Source organism: Nelumbo lutea, chromosome 6, assembly GCF_056320005.1.
Source record: "Nelumbo lutea isolate HS-2025 chromosome 6, American lotus-T2T, whole genome shotgun sequence".
NCBI classification, from domain to species: domain Eukaryota; kingdom Viridiplantae; phylum Streptophyta; class Magnoliopsida; order Proteales; family Nelumbonaceae; genus Nelumbo; species Nelumbo lutea.
The window spans coordinates 68,392,858-68,410,731 of record NC_142689.1 but is presented as its reverse complement, the minus strand read 5'-3'; the positions used below and the strand labels follow the sequence as shown (position 1 = coordinate 68,410,731).

Here is a 17,874-nt window from a genome sequence, read left to right as displayed (position 1 = left end):
CAACCTTGGCAGCAATTAGACCTAAATCTGGGGGGGAGGGATAAGGAGAAGAAGGAAGCTAAGAAGGAATTAGTATGTGAACACTGCAAGAAACCTAAACATACTAAGGACACCTGTTGGAAGTTGCACCCTCATCTAGTTCTAGCAAAGCTCTGAAATTAGAAAGGGAATGCTAATATGCCTGTCAACACTGATAGTACAACTTCATCAGGCACAAGAGGCACTCCTCTAAATACCCTAGCTGCAGTTCGAGTTGCTCTGACTCAACTAGAAAATGAATTTAGTAATTCAACTCAGCCTACATCAGCTCAACAGCCTACTTCAGCCCTTGCTCATACAGGTACAAGAGCTACTGCTTGCCATGTTTCTGTCCCAAGTAATACTAGACCTTCCTAGGTAATAGATTTAGGTGCTTCAAATCATATGACTAGCATATCTACTCTATTTAGCACCTATTGTTTATCCTCTGGGAGAGACAAAGTTTCTATTGTTGATGGCTCTCTTGTACCAATTTCTAGCAAGGGAGACATCAAATTATCAGATACCATCACCCTATCCTCAGTTTTGCATGTTCCCAAGCTTAGTGCTAACTTACTTTCAGTTAGTAATATTACTAAAAATCAAAACTGTTCGGTAACATTTTTCCCTGATCGGTGTATTTTTCAAGATCTGGAAACGAAGGTGATTGGGATTGGCCATGAGATGAATGTTCTGGACTTATTGGAAGCAACCTTCCTTTTGAGATTGTGCATACCGATGGTGGGAGCATGGTATTTTCATCTCCCAAAGGAAGTATGTTCTGGACTTATTGGAAGAAATTGGCACGTTAGGAGTGAAACCTGCCGATACTCCCATTGAGCCTAACCATAAGATAAGTGCAAAAAGTGGAGAGCTCCTTAAGGACAGGGCTATGTACCAAAGGCTGGTTGGGAAACTTCTTTATGTCTATCTAACCTGACCATATATTTCTTATGCCGTCAGTGTTGTCAGTCAATACATGCATTCCCCTAGGACCACCCATCTCCTTGCAGTAGAAAGGATTCTTGCCTACTTAAAGAGATGTCTAGGGAGAGGTATACTCTTCAAGAATAATGGTCATTTAAAAATAGAAGTATATACAGATGCGGATTGGGTTGGATGTGTTGATGATAGGAGGTCCACCTCTAGATATTGTGCATTTGTGGGGGGAAATCTTGTTTCCTAGAGAAGCAAGAAGCAAAATGTTGTTGCTCGCTCCAGTGCAGAAGTAGAATATAAATCCATGGCTAGACCTATTCACGGGCCAGGCTTTGGGCCTAACTTTACATTATGTTGAGCTCGAGCTTCGGCCGAGCCCATTCAAAATTTGGCAAAAGCCAAGCCCGAGCCCGGCCCATGAATAGGTCTATCCATGGCCAATGGTGTTGCAGAGGTGTTATGGCTGAGATCCTTGCTTAATGAGTTGGAGGTTGAATATAAGAAGCCTCAAATGCTGTATTGTGATAATCAAGCTACAATTAATATTGCCCACAACCCAATACAGCATGACAGGACTAAGCATATCGAGGTTGATAGACATTTTATCCGAGAGTGAGTCACATCTCAAGAAGTATGCCTTCCTTACATTGCCTCAGACATGCAGTTAGCTGATCTCTTCACCAAAGCATTCACGAAAAGCAAATTAGAGACAAATCTACGCAAGTTGGGCATGACAAATATCTACTCCCAACTTGAGGGGGGGTGAAGAAATAGTTGGTTAGCCACGAGTGTGGGATTCCATACCCACACTCAGGCTCTAGTGTGTGTGGTTTCATACCCACACCTAGTTGTTTCTAATTTCTATTTTTTGCTTATTTCATATTCTTGCAAGGAACCTAAAGCTATAAATAAAGAAGTGTATGGGGCGGCAAATCATTAACCACCAAACCCCTTCTTTCTTTTCTCCTCTCTTCATTGTTCTTCTTCTTCTTCTTCTTCTTCTTCTTCTTCTCTCTCTCTCTCTCTCTCTCTCTCTCTCTTCTTCTCTTCAAACTTGTATTACTTCTCTAATACAATAAACAATTCTTCTTCTTTCAAGTAAGTTCAAGTCAATGAACGATGGTTTCGTTTGGGTGTTGACCAATGTGTATGGCCTTAAATCTATAGAGAGAGGAATGAATTTTTGGAAGAGTTATATGGAATCCAAGGGCTATGGGAGGGTCCTTGGTGTTTGGGTGGTGATTTTAATGATTTTATGAGAAAATTTAATGATTTTATTAATTGTAGTGAGCTCAAGGAGCTTCCTCTTGTGCAGGGCCTTTTTACTTGGTCCAACTTCCAAGAAAACCCAACTTGCTCAAAGCTTGATATATTCCTTTTTAACGAAAGTTGGGAAAATCATTAGAGAGACTTGCTATCCAAATCTCTACCTAGAGTTACCTCCAACCATTGTCCCATTGAGCTAGGACAAGAACCTTCAGGAATGGACCCAAACCCTTTAGATTTGAAAATATGTGGCTAACACACCGAGGTTTTGTAAAAAAGATTGAGGAATGCTGGAATCAAGAAATGAGGGGGGTGAAGTGGAAAGGGGTAAGGTTTCATAAGAAGTTGAAAAGCCTAAGGGTGAAGTTAAGAGAATGGAATAGGAAACATTTTGGGAGGATAGACGAATAGAAATCCAATCTGATGACCCAAATAGAGGACCTGGATGAGAAGGAATCTCAACGAACCATGAATACTCAGGAAAGAGAATTAAGGTGGAGGTTGAAAAAGGAATTAGAGGAGGTTCTTTTGTGAGAAGAGATCTCTTGGAGGAAGAAATCTAGGCATAAAATGGATAAAAGAAGGTGACAGGAATACCAAATTTTTTCATGAGATGGCCAATGGAAGAAGAAGGAAAAACTTGGTGACTAAACTTGAAGTAGATGATGTGGAATTGGACTCTCAAGAGGAAATAGCCAATTGTTTTGTAGCACACTTCGAATCTATCTTAAGGAAACCTCTAGCTAGTCGAGTGGAGTTGGCTGGTTTGGATTGGGCTACACTGTCTAAAGAGATGAAATTGTGGTTGGAAAGGAGTTTTGAGGACGAGGAAATCCCGTGGATAGATCTAAGGCACCAAGGCCAGATGGTTTTACTATGGCTTTCTTTCAAGACTGTTGGAACATAATTAAAGGAGACTTGTTAGAAGTTTTCAAAGAGTTTGAGGAAGAACCTGTCATTAGCCGTGGAGTAAATGCCACTTTCCTAGCCCTGGTCCCTAAGAAGAAAGAGGCCAAACATCCCAAAGACTTTAGGCCAATCAGCTTGCTAACAAGCATCTATAAAATACTGGCAAAGGTCTTATCTTTGAGGATCAAAAAGGTTTTTCCCCCCATCATAAGTCAAGCTCAAGGTGCTTTTGTTCATAGTAGACAAATAGTTGACCAAATTTTAATAGCAAATGAAAGTGTGGAAGAGATGAGAAGATTGGGTAGGTAAGGTTTTGTTTGCAAATTGGATTTTGAAAAGGCCTATGATTTAGTGGATTGGAGTTTTCTGCTAGAGGTGCTCAGAAAGTGTGGTTTTGGGGATAGATGGTGCAAGTGGATAGGTGGTTGTCTAACGTCATGCCATTACTCAGTTTTAGTAAATGGAGTAGTAAAGGATTTTTTCCTAGCATGTAGGGGATTGAGACAAGGTGATCCATTGTCTCCTTTCCTTTCCACATTGGTTGTTGATGTTTTTAGTAGACTTTTGTCAAAAGTAGACAAGGTTAGATTGATAAGAGGATGGAGATTAGGAAGAAATCAAGTTTTAGTTACCCACCTTCAATTTGCAGATGATATCATAATCTTTTGTGAGGAATGTGATTTGTTGAGGACAAGGAATCTAAGAAATCTAATATCCCTCTTTGAGAATGTCTCAAACATGAAAATAAATCTTGAGAAGAGTTGTGTGGTGAGGCTAAATGTGGAGGGAAGGGAGTTAGAGTCTATTACTGCCTACTTAGAATGCCCTATTTCTGCTTGGCCCTTGACCTATCTAGGACTTCCCCTAGGTGAAAATCCAAAGGAAAGTAGGATTTGGAACCCAGTGGTAGAGAAGTTTAAAAAAAGGCTAGTGACTTGGAAAAAGAAGTATATCTCTCTAGAGGGTAGAATAACTTTGATTAGGGCCACACTTGCAAACTTACCCATCTACTTTTTGTTTGTTTTTAGGATACCTGTTAGGGAAGCCAAAAAAGATAGAAAAGTTGATGAGGGATTTTTTGTGGGAGCCAGGTGTAGAGAAAAAGGACCATTTGATTAAATGGGAGGTGGTGAGTCGAAGCAAGGAACAAGGGGCTTAGGGTTAGGGAACCTAGTAAATAAGAATGAAGCTCTTTTGGGCAAGTGGTTATGGAGGTGGCATCTGGAAAGAGAAAGATTGTGGCATGAGGTGGTGGCTAGCATCCATGGCTATTCTAAATCTGGTTAGGAAGCCGAGGTATCTTGGCAACCCACAATCACTACACCTTGGAAGGCGATTTTTGGCATCCTCACAAAATTTCTCAACTTCGTAAGGTATGATGTCCATAGTGATAGTTTTGTGCTTTTTTGGGAAGATGCTTGGGTGGACAACCAACCATTAAAAGACCTCTATCCCTCCCTTTTTTCTATTTCCCTCTATAAAAAGGAGCCTATTTCAAGGTCTCCGTCTCCCCCCATTCTCCCATGGTCTCTTAATTGGGATTTTGGGTTCCATAGCGGGTTTAGGGATGAGGAATCTGTTTCTGCCACTGAGCTTTTACTTTTACTTGATTTTGTATGTTTGGACCCTCCCAAACCAAATAGAAGAATTTGGTCTTTGACCTCAAGTGGCTCCTTCTCTTGTTCTTCCTTCTTTAAGTCCCTATGCTTTATGTTGTCAGGTGTATTATATGTATTGTACGCAGGTTTAGTGCCCGCAGGGGTATTTTTGTAATTTTTTGTAGTCCTCTTGTGTTGTACGGCCAATATGGTATAAATACAAATGCTTCACTCGCATGAAGTGGTTTTTTGTTTTGAGGCCTTAAGTCTGCAACCTCTTTTCTCTTCTTCTTCTTCTTCTTCTTCTTTTGCTCAACATGGTATCAGAGCAGGACCGACTATACCTGGAAAACAACCAGTTGAGGTCTCTCTTCACTGCTGCGTAGAAGCTATAATCCTGATGCTCGAAGACAAGGAAGAAGAAGTATTCTCTAGTGCTGCGGTTAGTCTCCACTGCCGAGTAGGGCTCTGCTACAAGAAAGTTGACTGTTCAACTTCCTAGCGCAGAAAAGGGTTCTGCTACATGTTTTTCTGGGGTTGCTCGGCTAAGAAGACTGTAGAAAACCATCCCAGATGTACGAAGAAGGGTTCTGGCCTGCAGAGAAGATTGGGTCCATGAGTGTACTGCCTATTCACAGTTCGGGTGACCTGGGTACTGAACTGAAGTTTCTATAGTTATGGTTCTCTTCTTGCACTCTTTCAATGGACTGTTAATGTCCTATAATCTGAGTAGAGACTGTTCGGCCTTTTTTTTCCCTCCTCCGATTGTGTGTTGCTCTATTCAGCTCTCTAAGGGACTGTTGTTGAACCCTAAACCCTAAGTAACTATTCGGCTGCCCTGGAAAGTGCATATCAGCCGATTAGGTGTGGTGAACCACCACTTGTATTTCTGTTCTTACTGAGAAGCTGCATGAAAGTTGTAAAATTGTAGGTCATTTAGACCTAGTTACACTACAAGTGCGGTGTTCGTATATTGTTCTGTGGACTCCTACGAAGGGTAGGTCATACAAACTAGTATTGCAGCTGCAGTGTTTGTGTTTGGTTCTCTGTGAAACCGAAAATCAGCAAGTGCCTAGTTGTGGACTGTAGCAGCTCTATAAGGCAGTGTGCCTTTGGTTTTGAGTACTTCTAAACCTATAATCATGAATAAGTAAAAATTGTGGTGCACTAATTGTCAAAAGCCCCGGCACACCAAAGATACTTGTTGGGATCTCCATAGGAAACCAAAGTGGGCTCAGGATCTACCTAAGAAGCAAGGCTCAGATGTAATTAGAAGGCCTGGGAAACAAGGTAATAAGAAACACCACATGGCCAACATGGTTACTCGGGAGAATAAAAAAAATACATAAATTTTACAAAAGACCATTTGAAATACATAATCTAAAACTAACAAAAAATGAAATTATTTTCTTGTTTGGAAGAGATCAATAGTTCAACTTTTGGGTCAAGTTTGTCAACCTTTAATGTCATAATTGAATAATAAAAGTTAATAAAATATAAAAACACAAAAATGAAAAAATACATAAATTTTACAAAAAAAAACCATTTGGGCACATGTATAATATCATATATTTATCGTATTAAACAATAAATAAGTGTACATAACAGAATTATTTTCACACATAAAAATAAAAAAAAAATTACAGAAAAAATCGAACACGTCTATAATTATATATTTACACTACTATTAAAAATATGAATAAGATTGTGGAACTTTGTTTTGATAAAATACCCTTTTTTTTATTTAATCTCTATTTAATTTTGAGGTTTAAAATGCAATTTGAACTACTACTTTTCATCTCATTCAATTCCCTCTCTTTAAATCTTACATTTTTTTTATAGATGAACAAAAAAAGATATACTAAGAAGATAAAACATTACAAAAAGAAGGTCCAATCAAATAGGTAGGCCTATCAATGATATCCAAAACTTTGCAGCCCAATATGAGGTGTTTAGGTAATCGGATCCGGATTTTTCAATCTATATCCAGTGAATAATGAAAAACAAAAAGAATAAAAAATACATGAATTTTATAAAAAAAAAATTGAATACATTATTACTATCATTATCATCATCTAGAATTGCCACATGCACACTTGCTAGTATCTTAAAAATGAGGGAAGAATGTATACTTTGAGAGTGGAACACAGATGTTTCATGTAGTTATCTCGAACATTGATATAATCAATGAAAGCATCACCAGCTACAGCTTCAATACGCCTTATCCCTGATGCAATTCCTTGCTCTGAAACTATTTTGAATCCACGTATTTCTGAAGTATTACTGACATGGGTCCCACCACAAAGTTCCATTGATACACCGGGGACCTCTACAACACGTACCTAAAACATATCATGGTCAAAAAAGATGTTAAAAAACTTTCTGTTTTTGATGTAAACATCCTTTTTCATCAAAATGGAAATATTTGTTATTGTATGTAAAAAACCTTATTCCATAGTGTTCAGAATATGATTGTATTTAATGATTTTGAATTACTTTTGGGCAGTTAATTGATTTTTTTTCAGACCAGATGTGAGATACAGGGTTTTAATTAAAAGTTGAAAATAGTTTAAAAAGGTGAAGATGAACTCATTTTTACACTTAAAACCATTTGAACATTGAAAAGTTCCACCCATATTAGCACTTCTAGTTTTGATGTTTCAAGCCTCAATTATAAGCAGGCCGTTGGTGATTGGCCAATACAAAGCACACTAGCAAAAAAGCTGACTTTTAGTTCTGCTAATCCTACATTTTTTTATTCTATCCAATCAAATTCATACATGCAAGTGGATTTCTCTATAAATGTAACCTCTTGCATCCTTACTCTTTAAGTGTGTGTGGGAGGTCCTCATAACTTATCCGGCCTATGTTTCAAGCATTGGGACTGAAATATAATCCTTTGATTTCAGCAATATATGTAGGGCTTCTTTTCAAATGCAATAGAAACTTTTCTCCACAATCCAATTAAATGCAACAAAATCAGATGGAGATAATCTACTGTATAAGCTGATTTTTTCCCTAGCTGATATACAAATAAGACCCATCAGATGGTGTCTCAATGCTTTCAGCATGAGAGGTGGCAAGTTATGGCTATGGACCATATACCCCCAGACCCAAGTTAGCCTTCCAGATATGCCATTTTGTAGAACACATCCAGAAGAAACTACAAATGGTCCATGATTCAATGGAAACTTTCCTCATCGTTTTTCTGGAAGTTCAACAAAAAACTGACCAAGGTAAGCTCATAAATTCAATATTCACAAGTCTCGACTTCAACATTAGAACCTAAGAAAGGACACTTTGTTCTGAATGATGGCCATGTCCAATCAGTGTTGAATTCATGTTTTAGAAGTATATCTACATTTCTACAAACATAAATATCTCCTTAGGTCGCCATGCCTATGTCAGATATCTTCAGTCACTGTTGGATACAAATACGCTAGTGTCCTTATTAGATTGGTTAGAACTATATAAGGTAGAAATTTTGACTTAGATGTTCAAACCTGTTCTCCATATTTTTCACCAAACATTGCAATAGCTCCAGCTTCTTTGGCATCATTAAGAGGCATCACTTTAGTTTGAAGATTTGTTGCATCACCAATCCATTTATTAATCAACCCTTCAACTTCCATTATTTCATGATCTAGTAGTGGTCGATGGAAGTTGAAATCAAACCGGAGTCGATCAAAAGCCACCAATGAACCAGCTTGTGATGTTTCATGGCCTATTACTTGTTTAAGTGCAGCTTGTAACAAATGTGTAGCAGTATGATGAACCTGCAGAACCCAAACAAAATTTTGTAATAAAAGATAATTGTGATTTCAACACTAAGAATAAATTTTATGTTAATGAGCATATAAATAAGTGTCAAGTAATGGTCAATAATAGAATAAATATAGTGATGTTGAAATATAAAGATTGGAAGTATTTTAGTATTGTATTTGTTTTAACATTAAGTACAAGGCAGCTGTGGTAGAAGAAATGAATGCTTTATTGAATAATCAAACTTGGGAGTTCGTAGATCTTCTGAGATGAGATGCAAGTAAGTTTTCACTATCAAGAACAAGACATGCTTCAATTAAGAGATACAATTTATAAGGCCAAACTTGAGGCAAAGGGTTCTACCAAAAACAAGAAAAAGAAAAGAAAAACTTAAGAAAAAACAAAAGGGGTTTACTGAAAAAAAATGGATAGGCTACACTTATAATATTGTTAAAAGAGCAGCTTAGTGCATGAGGCTCCCGCCAACAAGGGTGCAATCGAGCCAAGCTGAGCCAAACTTTGGCATGTCTTGGCTTGGCTTGACTAAATGCTACTAAGTTCGAGTTCAAGCTCGAGTTCGGCTCGAACTATATTTTTCAGCTCGAGCTCAATTCAATTAAATATTCAATGAGCTCAAGCTTGGCTCAAAAGCTCGAAAATAAATATATTTGTATATTATATATATATATGATATTTTTATAATATATAGTATATTCTTATATTATATAGAATCATGATTCTAAGTATCGATATGCCCCTGTGTATGGGCAGAGGCGCATCGATACTAAAAAACTCCACTTTTATATTTTTTTAGTTTTTTTTTATTTGGCTTTTGTGTACATTTTTATATATTTTTTGTATTAAAAAAAGAGGGGTGCCAAAACACCTATTTTGTTTTGGGACCCAAAAGATGCGATACGAGATGCCCAATACAGGGCATATCGTATCGAAATTTTGATCCTTGTATAGAATATAAAAAATATGTTTTTATTATATATATTATAAAATCTATTTTTATATTCTATAATATACATGTATGTATGTATGTATTTTTATATTTGTATATTCTATAATATGTATGTATTTTTATAAAAATATGTTTTTATAATATATGTATTAATCGAGCCAAGCTTACGAGCTTTCAGGCCAAACTTTTTATTGGTCAAGCTTGAGCTTGAATAACTAATCAAGCTTACTCTAAGGTTTGAACTTGATTCAAGCTTGATTAGAATCGAACTTGAATCGAGCCTAATTGAATTTGAGCCTGAACTATTAGAACTTGATTTGAGTGCAACCTTACCTACCAATACGTGGTCTGGGGAGGGGGAGGGACAGATATACACAACCTTATCTCTACAGATACACAAAGAGGTTGTTTCCAAGATTTGGACCCTGGTCACCTAGGTAGCAATGGAGCAACCCAACTGTTGCACTAAAGCACACACTCACACTTAGAATATTGTTCCTATTGCTAAAATGAACTCCACACGGGTGTTTCTCTCCATTGTAGCAAACTGTTCTTGGCCATTTTTCAAATTAGATGTCAATAATGCATTCATGCATGGTAATCTTGATGAGGAAGTGAACACAATATATCCTCTAGGTTCCCTTCCTTTTAGAGGTAAGTCAAAAAAGAATGTCCAATATATGGGCTCAAACAATCTCCTAGAGCATGGTTCAACACATCCAGAATGATGTTAAGATTAGATACTCTTTAGAGTCATGTAGATCATACTTTATTTTAGAAGCATAATTGGAAGTTGACTAAAAACTCCTATTGTATATGCCAATGATATAATGGTGATAGGGAATTGCCACTTTGAAATTCAACATCTCAAAACTTTTCTAGCATTTGAATTTGAAGGATTTAGGAGACTTGAAATATTCTTTGGCATTTAGATAGCCCAATGCAAGCAAGTATCTTTGTTTTGTAAACAAGTCATGTATTAGATTTGTTAAAAGACAAAAAATAAATATTGGGATCTAAATGCACTGATACTCCTAAAAATCCAAACCAAAAGTTACAAGATCAAAAAGAGGAATTATTGGCAGATAAATAGAAATTTCTGGTGGATCTTCTTTCTACATGTCTTTGGCAATGCCTTATAGAGCCTATGTTGTGGCTGTAGTTAGTCAATATGAGTGTATTCCCAATATTGAAATATATACATTGGTAGTGCTTAGACATTCTACCTTTCTCTAAAATTGTGTATAAATGATAATGAGTGGTTCAACCAATCTTAAGTTCTTTTTCCCCCGAAGTATCTCTTCCTGTCTCTTTAACATCCTATATTCCAGTATAAATTATAATCAGAATTTTCAGGATGTTTTTAGTTTCCCCAAATCTATATGCAGTAATAAAAATAAAGACCAAGATTTATGTCAGATATTTAGATGATGTAAAGATGGGACCATAGGCCTAGAAATTTTTGAGAGGGATCAAATATTGCAATGACAACTTTACCTTAGCTTTCTGCCGCAGTTTTGCATCAACCATCGCTTCCACTTCATTTTCAACTTCTATAGCTCCCTCTTTAATAGTACCCTTGTGAACAAATATGTTTCCAAGAGATTTTTGGACATCTTTGACCTCCACAATAGCTTTGCATTCTTTTTCAGCTTCAGAAACATATAAAAAACCATGATCTCCTATTTGACCACCTGATTCAGCATAAAATGGTGTCCTATTCAGCAAAATTTCTACATCACTTCCCTCAGAAACCTGTGTTACTGAGTTCCCACTCACCAATAGGCCCTTAACTGTTGCTTTGGCAGAAAGGGTATCATATCCTAAAAATTCAGTGTCTGGAATGCTCTTGGTAAGCTCTGATGCATTTTCAACTGCAAGTTTAACAACACTATGAGCAGCCTGAGATTGACGCCGTTGGTTCTCCATTTCAATATCAAAATCATTCAAATCTATACTGACACCTCGTTCCTCAGCAACTTCTGTAGTTATTTCTACTGGAAAACCAAACGTGTCATACAAAAGAAAGGCATCTTTTCCAGACAGACAAGGTTTACTTCCATTCTCAGAAGCACTTAGTAATGCACTAGTTAGTAACTGCTCAAGTAACTTCTCTCCTCTCTCTAGTGTCTGCACAAACCGTAGTTCTTCCCTTTTCAACTCCTCAAGAATACGGGCTGCTCTGGTTTTTACATCTGGATCTATTTCAGTGCTTAATTCTATTACTTTATCTGCAAGTTCTGGTAGAAAAGCTCCTTCTGGATTCCCCTTTCCATCACCGTTTATACCTAGTAACCTGCCTGTTCGAACAACCCTTCTGATGAGCCGCCGAACTACATAACCTCTCCCAATATTTGAAGGAACAACCCCATCCGATATGAGAAAAACAATAGCACGCATATGATCTCCAATTACCTGGAAAACAATAAAAAATAGATATCACTAAAAAGTGTCATTAAGTATTTACAAACATGTTACATCACATTAGGTACTAGGTAGTAGCTCACAGATATTATTAAATAAATAGCAGAATGTTCGATGACAACATACTTTAAGATAGGTCTTTACACGATCATCAGCTTCAGCATATGAGACCAGTGCCAACTCTTCAGCCTTCTCTATAATGGGATAAATCAAGTCTGTCTCATAATTATTTGGAACCTGCAAAATAAGTAACACATACAGAAAACTTCTTATTGAGAGAGACTTATACAGTATAAAATAATAAACCAACAAGAAGAATAGCATCATATCTCCCTTTTAAGCAACAGGGGTCGTTTGATAACAGCTGAAGTAGCTAAACTGAAAAGCGTATTGATTTTTAGTGAATAAGTTTTACAAGACAAAGCAATAAGTCTTTCGGTTCAGTAACTTCAGCTGTTATCAAACAGCCCCACAGAACCTAAGATGAAGCAGACTATCTTCATAACACTGGACTTTTAAAGAGCTAATATATCAAATAAAGATACCTTCTGCAGGATGCGAGCCATGCGTTCAAGGCCAAGCCCAGTATCTATATTCTTCTGCTTTAAGGGCTCAAGGGACCCATCTTCCTTTTTGTTATACTGCATGAAGACGAGATTGTAGAACTCTATAAACCTACTGTCATCTCCCAAATCCTGTGAATGCATTTTTCCAAATCCACAATAAGTACAAGGAACAATAGTGAATGGAGAGAGAGAGAGAGAAAGAGAGAGGGAAACGCACTACATCAGAATATCCTCTCTCAGGAAGGAAATCATAATAAATCTCAGAGCAAGGACCACAGGGACCAGTAACACCACTAGTCCAGAAATTGTCATCTTCACCCATACGCTTTATACGCTCCACAGGAACTCCTACCTGATGAAAGAACCACATTATGCAAATTATTAGACATTGAAACACATTTTCTTTCTCTTATTAAAGAGAACATTTATTTAGAACTTTTGGAAGCAGAACATGGCATAAAGATGCACATGCTGGCTCTTAACTAGAATTAAAATTTAGGAAAGTTTCTGGTAGAAACATATAAAGGAAATAAGCCGCAGAATTATCAGTGAGGAAACAAGAAAAAGAACAGGGGAGTACTTTATTATGAAGTCCAAATATGGTATCAGTAAGGGATTTTATTGAATTAGCCCAATACAACTAGTTTTTAATTAATTTGCATTTCACCTTTCTGAGCATCTCTCCTTTCTTTTTCTGGAGAAAAAAAAATGCTTTGGTTGAATATACTGTTGAACCAAAAATTTCTACAAGTTTATGTTATGCCACTAATGCAACCATCTGCATCACACACAAATTTACAAGCACAATAGTCGCATAAGAAATTATTTGTGATGAGGTTGCTTTTGAAGAGGTGTAGTACCATGTATCATGATTTAAAATGCCCAAACAAGAAGAAAGGCATTTTTCTTGCCAAAATTTTGAGGTTTAGCATGCCTTCTCTAGAAAATAAGGATATAAAATATAGTTGATCCTTCTTTCTTTCTTTTTCCTGTGTATTTTAGCGTTTTTTTGGTCATATACCACTAGTGTTGACTTACATTAATCCTGCCTGGATTTGAAAGTTTAAGTAAAACATAAACTTAAGACTGACATATTTTTGAACTTCTGCATTTTATTGAAGTAATATGATATGTTTGTAAGACAAGCATCCAATCTGGAGGTGTGAAAAATACATCTGTCCAACTTATGTCTAATGGACATGTTATGCTTGTGCCCTAAAGCATTTAAGACATGATTCACCTAGCCCAAAGGCTTATGTATAAAAATCCTTTCTAAGAAGAGATAGATAACAGGTCGGAACTGAAGATCAGCTGATGAAGGTTCTTACAGACGTATTTAGAAGCACTCATGTTTTGAATCTTGAGTGGTTTGGCTGATACCCACCTATATAACTTAAGAATCAAAATCTAATTTCAGAAAAAGATATTGGACTTTACTCTTAAGAATAAACATGTTATTGTTAAAAATGGCAATAAGGATTGTACTTCCAATAATGAGAAAGAGTGATTGATCTGATGAACTTGAAAATGAATAAAAAATGAAATATGAATACATCCCATATGCAAGGCTCTAGGCAAAGAAAGACAACTGCAGAAGGCCATAAGAATAAACTGACAAGAATAGTGGTTTACCTCATTATGCCATATAGAGAAAGCTTCATCATCATCTTTGAAAACACTAACCCACAATCTCTCTGGTGGCAATTCAAATCTGTAAGTAAACATGGTAAATAAACAACATATTCAAATAAGAGAAGCTACCATGGTAAGGAATTTTATGACATTTGCATCTGTTTATAGCCTAAAAAACTAATATTCTTAATGATACAGAAAGTAGTGGATGCTGTTTGGAAGTTCCTGAAACACTAGACATGTTTTGTAACAGGTCATGGACAACACAGTTATGCAGTTCTTCTAATTACAGATATACCAAGTTAGGCATTTATTTTTATTTTAAAGAACATGAAAGACTAATCATTAGTTATATTTTCTTGATCAGGAACAAATGATAAAATGGTTACAGAAAATTTTTTCTACGAGACCAAAGTTGACAAATAACTCAAAGGAAATATATAAGTAAATGTGTATCCAACCATTTCTTGCCAACATCATACTATCCTGATAGTAGTAGTAGTAGTACATCAATCACCAAGCCAGCGAAAGAGATTGATAAATTCATTTCAGGACCAAAGGTGACCATATTTACCTTACTAAATCCAATGTTAAGGCGTGCCTAGGCTCAAAGGTGAGACCCATTTTGCAGGGCACCTAACTTGTTGCCATGTTTTGATAAATTAACTTTGGCATAACCTATGTAGGACTTGAATGTACATGGTGATGAACAACCTTCGTGTAACATGACACTCTAACCAATTGAGCTTTTGAAATATTCTATTTCCTTTTGGAGCTTATATAATTATATTTAATATCTAAATAGAAAAGACTATCAAAAAGTATTATAACGGCACAACTGATAATGCAAAATCACTATTCCAACAACATTCAGTGCAAATGTAAATCTTATCTCACAGCATGATAAGATTTACAACTCCACCAGTGTCAACCTATCTTACACTTCCAGTCCTAAGTAGGGGTGCAAGTCAAGCCGGGTTAGGTTAGGTTGAGATCATCCCTAACCCAACCCAAGTTGTTGAACCCCCAACCCTTAAACTTAGGATTGGGTTCAGCGTGCTCTCAGGTTGGCCCAACTTCTCTTCTTTCATTTGCCAAATGTACTAATTTCCTAGATTCTAAGGCTGTGTTTGGTTTGAAGGAAAAAGTAGGGAAAGGTAGGGAAACCTTTACAAACTGTTAACAGGTGTATTATATGTACTGTACACAGGCTTAGTACCCACAGGGGTATTTTTGTAATTCTGTATACATTTTGTTATGTACGGCCAGAACAGTATAAATAGAAAGCTTCACTCGACTGAAGCTAAGTTTTGTTGAGGCCTAAACTCAGTTGCCTCTTATTCTTCTTCCTCTTCTCCTTCTTCTTCCTTCTTCTTTTCTCCTTCTTCTTTTTCTTCTTCTTCTTGGTCTCCTGCTCAACACAAACCTTGTATAGGTTTCCCTACCTTTCCCTTCCTTTTCCTACTTTTTTCCTTCAAACCAAACATAATGTAAGGGTTCAAGTTAATTCAGTATTAGCATTATTGTGTAAAATAACATACTTATCATGTTTTAAAACAAATGCCTTCAAACTTACAATTTTTGACATACAATATACATGCATACATGTATAGATAGATAATGCATATAAAATAAACACATAAATACTTGAAACAAAAAAAAGTACATAAATATATAGACATATACATTTATGGATGCATTGTTGTATATGCATACATGCATGATTGGTGAATGGACATATACATAAGTACTTACATTACATGCATAAATACATATTTATACATGCAAATATGAAGTTAAGTTGGGTCTGGGTTAGATTGAGTTAGCCAAGGCCTCAGCCCAAACCAAACCCAAAGTTAAGTTGGTTTCATACTTTTCAACCCTAACCCTAACCTGAACTTCAACCCAACTCAACCCTAGTTTTTTTCAGGCTGAGTTTGGGCTAACCCAGGTCCAAATTGCAGCCCTAGTTCTAAGCCTGACTAAAGGAGGAAGGTTATGCCAAGTTAGTAGCTGGTGTTAAAAATTTTGTCAAACTCTTATGAACATGTAAGTGTTATCATGTTTTAATTAAATATAGCACAAAATTTACCAATAAAAAGTTCATGTCCATCAGCAATAAAAGTATTATTCATACTCCTTGGTTGTAAGCTCCCATGCCCAAATAATTGCTTCCCTCTTGAAGTAATCACCAAAACTGAAGTTCCCGAGCATCTCAAAAAATGTATGATGTCTAGATGTTTGGCCCACATTTTCCACATCATTTGTCCGTATGCACCTTTGAGCAGTTGTAGCACAAGCTACTTGTCTAGGTTCCTACATAAGATGTCAAAGCACTTCCAAATTAATGCAAATGTTTAGTAGCACTAGAAAAAGAAAAAAAAAAGGAAAACTATCATAATTTACAATGCAAGGGTGTTGAAACTAAAGTATAAAATCAACTAGATTAGAACTTTCAGTCAAGAACTGACAGTTTACTAATTTCCAGCATCCTACATTTGGATCCAAAAATAATACAATTTTTAATGTTAATGAAATATTCAACTTTGTATGAATCCCCTATGGATAGTTTACTTTTGCATGAAGTATTATTGTTCAAATATGTCAATTAGTCTGCACTTGGTTGAAACTATTCCAAGATTAGCTTGTTTTATCGTGTTGATCCCAAGACTGGAAAGGAAGAGTGTTGTCCCAGGTTGGAAGCTGGCGTAAAAACCTTTAAGCAATCTAATATGAATATGAATCCTGAGTTGAGCCTCAACTTGGTTGAATAGTTTAAAGGAACTTCAATAGAAAGCATGCTCATCCAATTTGGTATTTTTCAATTTTAGAAAGAATTCTGACACAATTCTTCTTCCTTCCTCCCTTCCCCCTTTAAATAGTTCACTTTTGCATAGTGATGTTTAAAAAAGTGAATTAACCTAAAATTGGTCAAATAGTTTAAAGAAACTTAAATAGAAGACACACTCATCCAATTTTCTATTTCCCAATTGTTAGAAAGCATACTTATGCAATTTTTCTTTCTTCCTTCCTTTTTTTCTTCATTTTATTATTTGATTGTTACTCTATGATCTTTTTTGAAGGTGGATGATAAGGTTGTTATCTTCACATTTTGGGTGGCCTCAAATAAAATTAGATTGTGAAATTTCTACTCTTGCAATATAGAAATATTCTTGTGATGATAGATCATTCCCTGAGGTAGTGGGAGTGAGACTCCTCATGTTGGAAATATGATTTCCATGTGCCCATTTAAAGTCACTTTGTATCTTTTTGCTGATGTATTTATAAATAAAAGTGAGACTTTTCATACGAGGCATTCTATTAATGGCTATGTTTATGTATGATTGTGTAGTCCATAGGTAATATTGTAGGGCATTTAGGTGATGAGTGAGACTCATCATGAGAGATCTGGATAACCCAATTCTTGTGAACTTAAAACATCCTAAATAAGGGTGAGCTTGGGTAGTTCACTTATAAGGATTGCAAACGGACAACTTCCATTATACAGTGTGGTGATATCTCAACTATTGGGGGTGAAACTCCAGACTGCCATGCAGGTGTGTATTGGATGCACACTAATATTGATCCAGTTTAGACTTTTCTACTATGTGGGTGTGCAATGGAATGATTCACTCCAATGCAAAGACTTTTCTCCCCTTGGACCTAAGGAGTTTTCAAGATTGTGGTGTCATGATTAGTCATTTTGATATACTACAGGTGAGGTTACTATTAGATTATGACTAACATACTCTATATGTTAGGAGGTTAAAAGTGATATTATGGTTCTAGGAAT

At 36.3% G+C, this 17,874-nt stretch overlaps 1 protein-coding gene across 1 annotated transcript in view; it reads right to left on the bottom strand.

Moving 5' to 3' along the window:
- Nucleotides 1-17,874, bottom strand: part of EMB1030 (Alanyl-tRNA synthetase, class IIc) — a 54,579-nt gene that overhangs the window by 33,489 nt on the left and 3,216 nt on the right. The window contains exons 4-11 of the mRNA XM_088951436.1: nt 16,219-16,397; nt 14,082-14,160; nt 12,667-12,801; nt 12,429-12,578; nt 12,010-12,120; nt 10,957-11,874; nt 8,234-8,506; nt 6,863-7,072 (exon numbers count right to left, since the gene is read on the bottom strand). Coding sequence (XP_088807562.1) covers nt 6,863-7,072; nt 8,234-8,506; nt 10,957-11,874; nt 12,010-12,120; nt 12,429-12,578; nt 12,667-12,801; nt 14,082-14,160; nt 16,219-16,397 — 2,055 coding nt within the window. The remainder of the gene's footprint in view (nt 1-6,862; nt 7,073-8,233; nt 8,507-10,956; nt 11,875-12,009; nt 12,121-12,428; nt 12,579-12,666; nt 12,802-14,081; nt 14,161-16,218; nt 16,398-17,874) is intronic.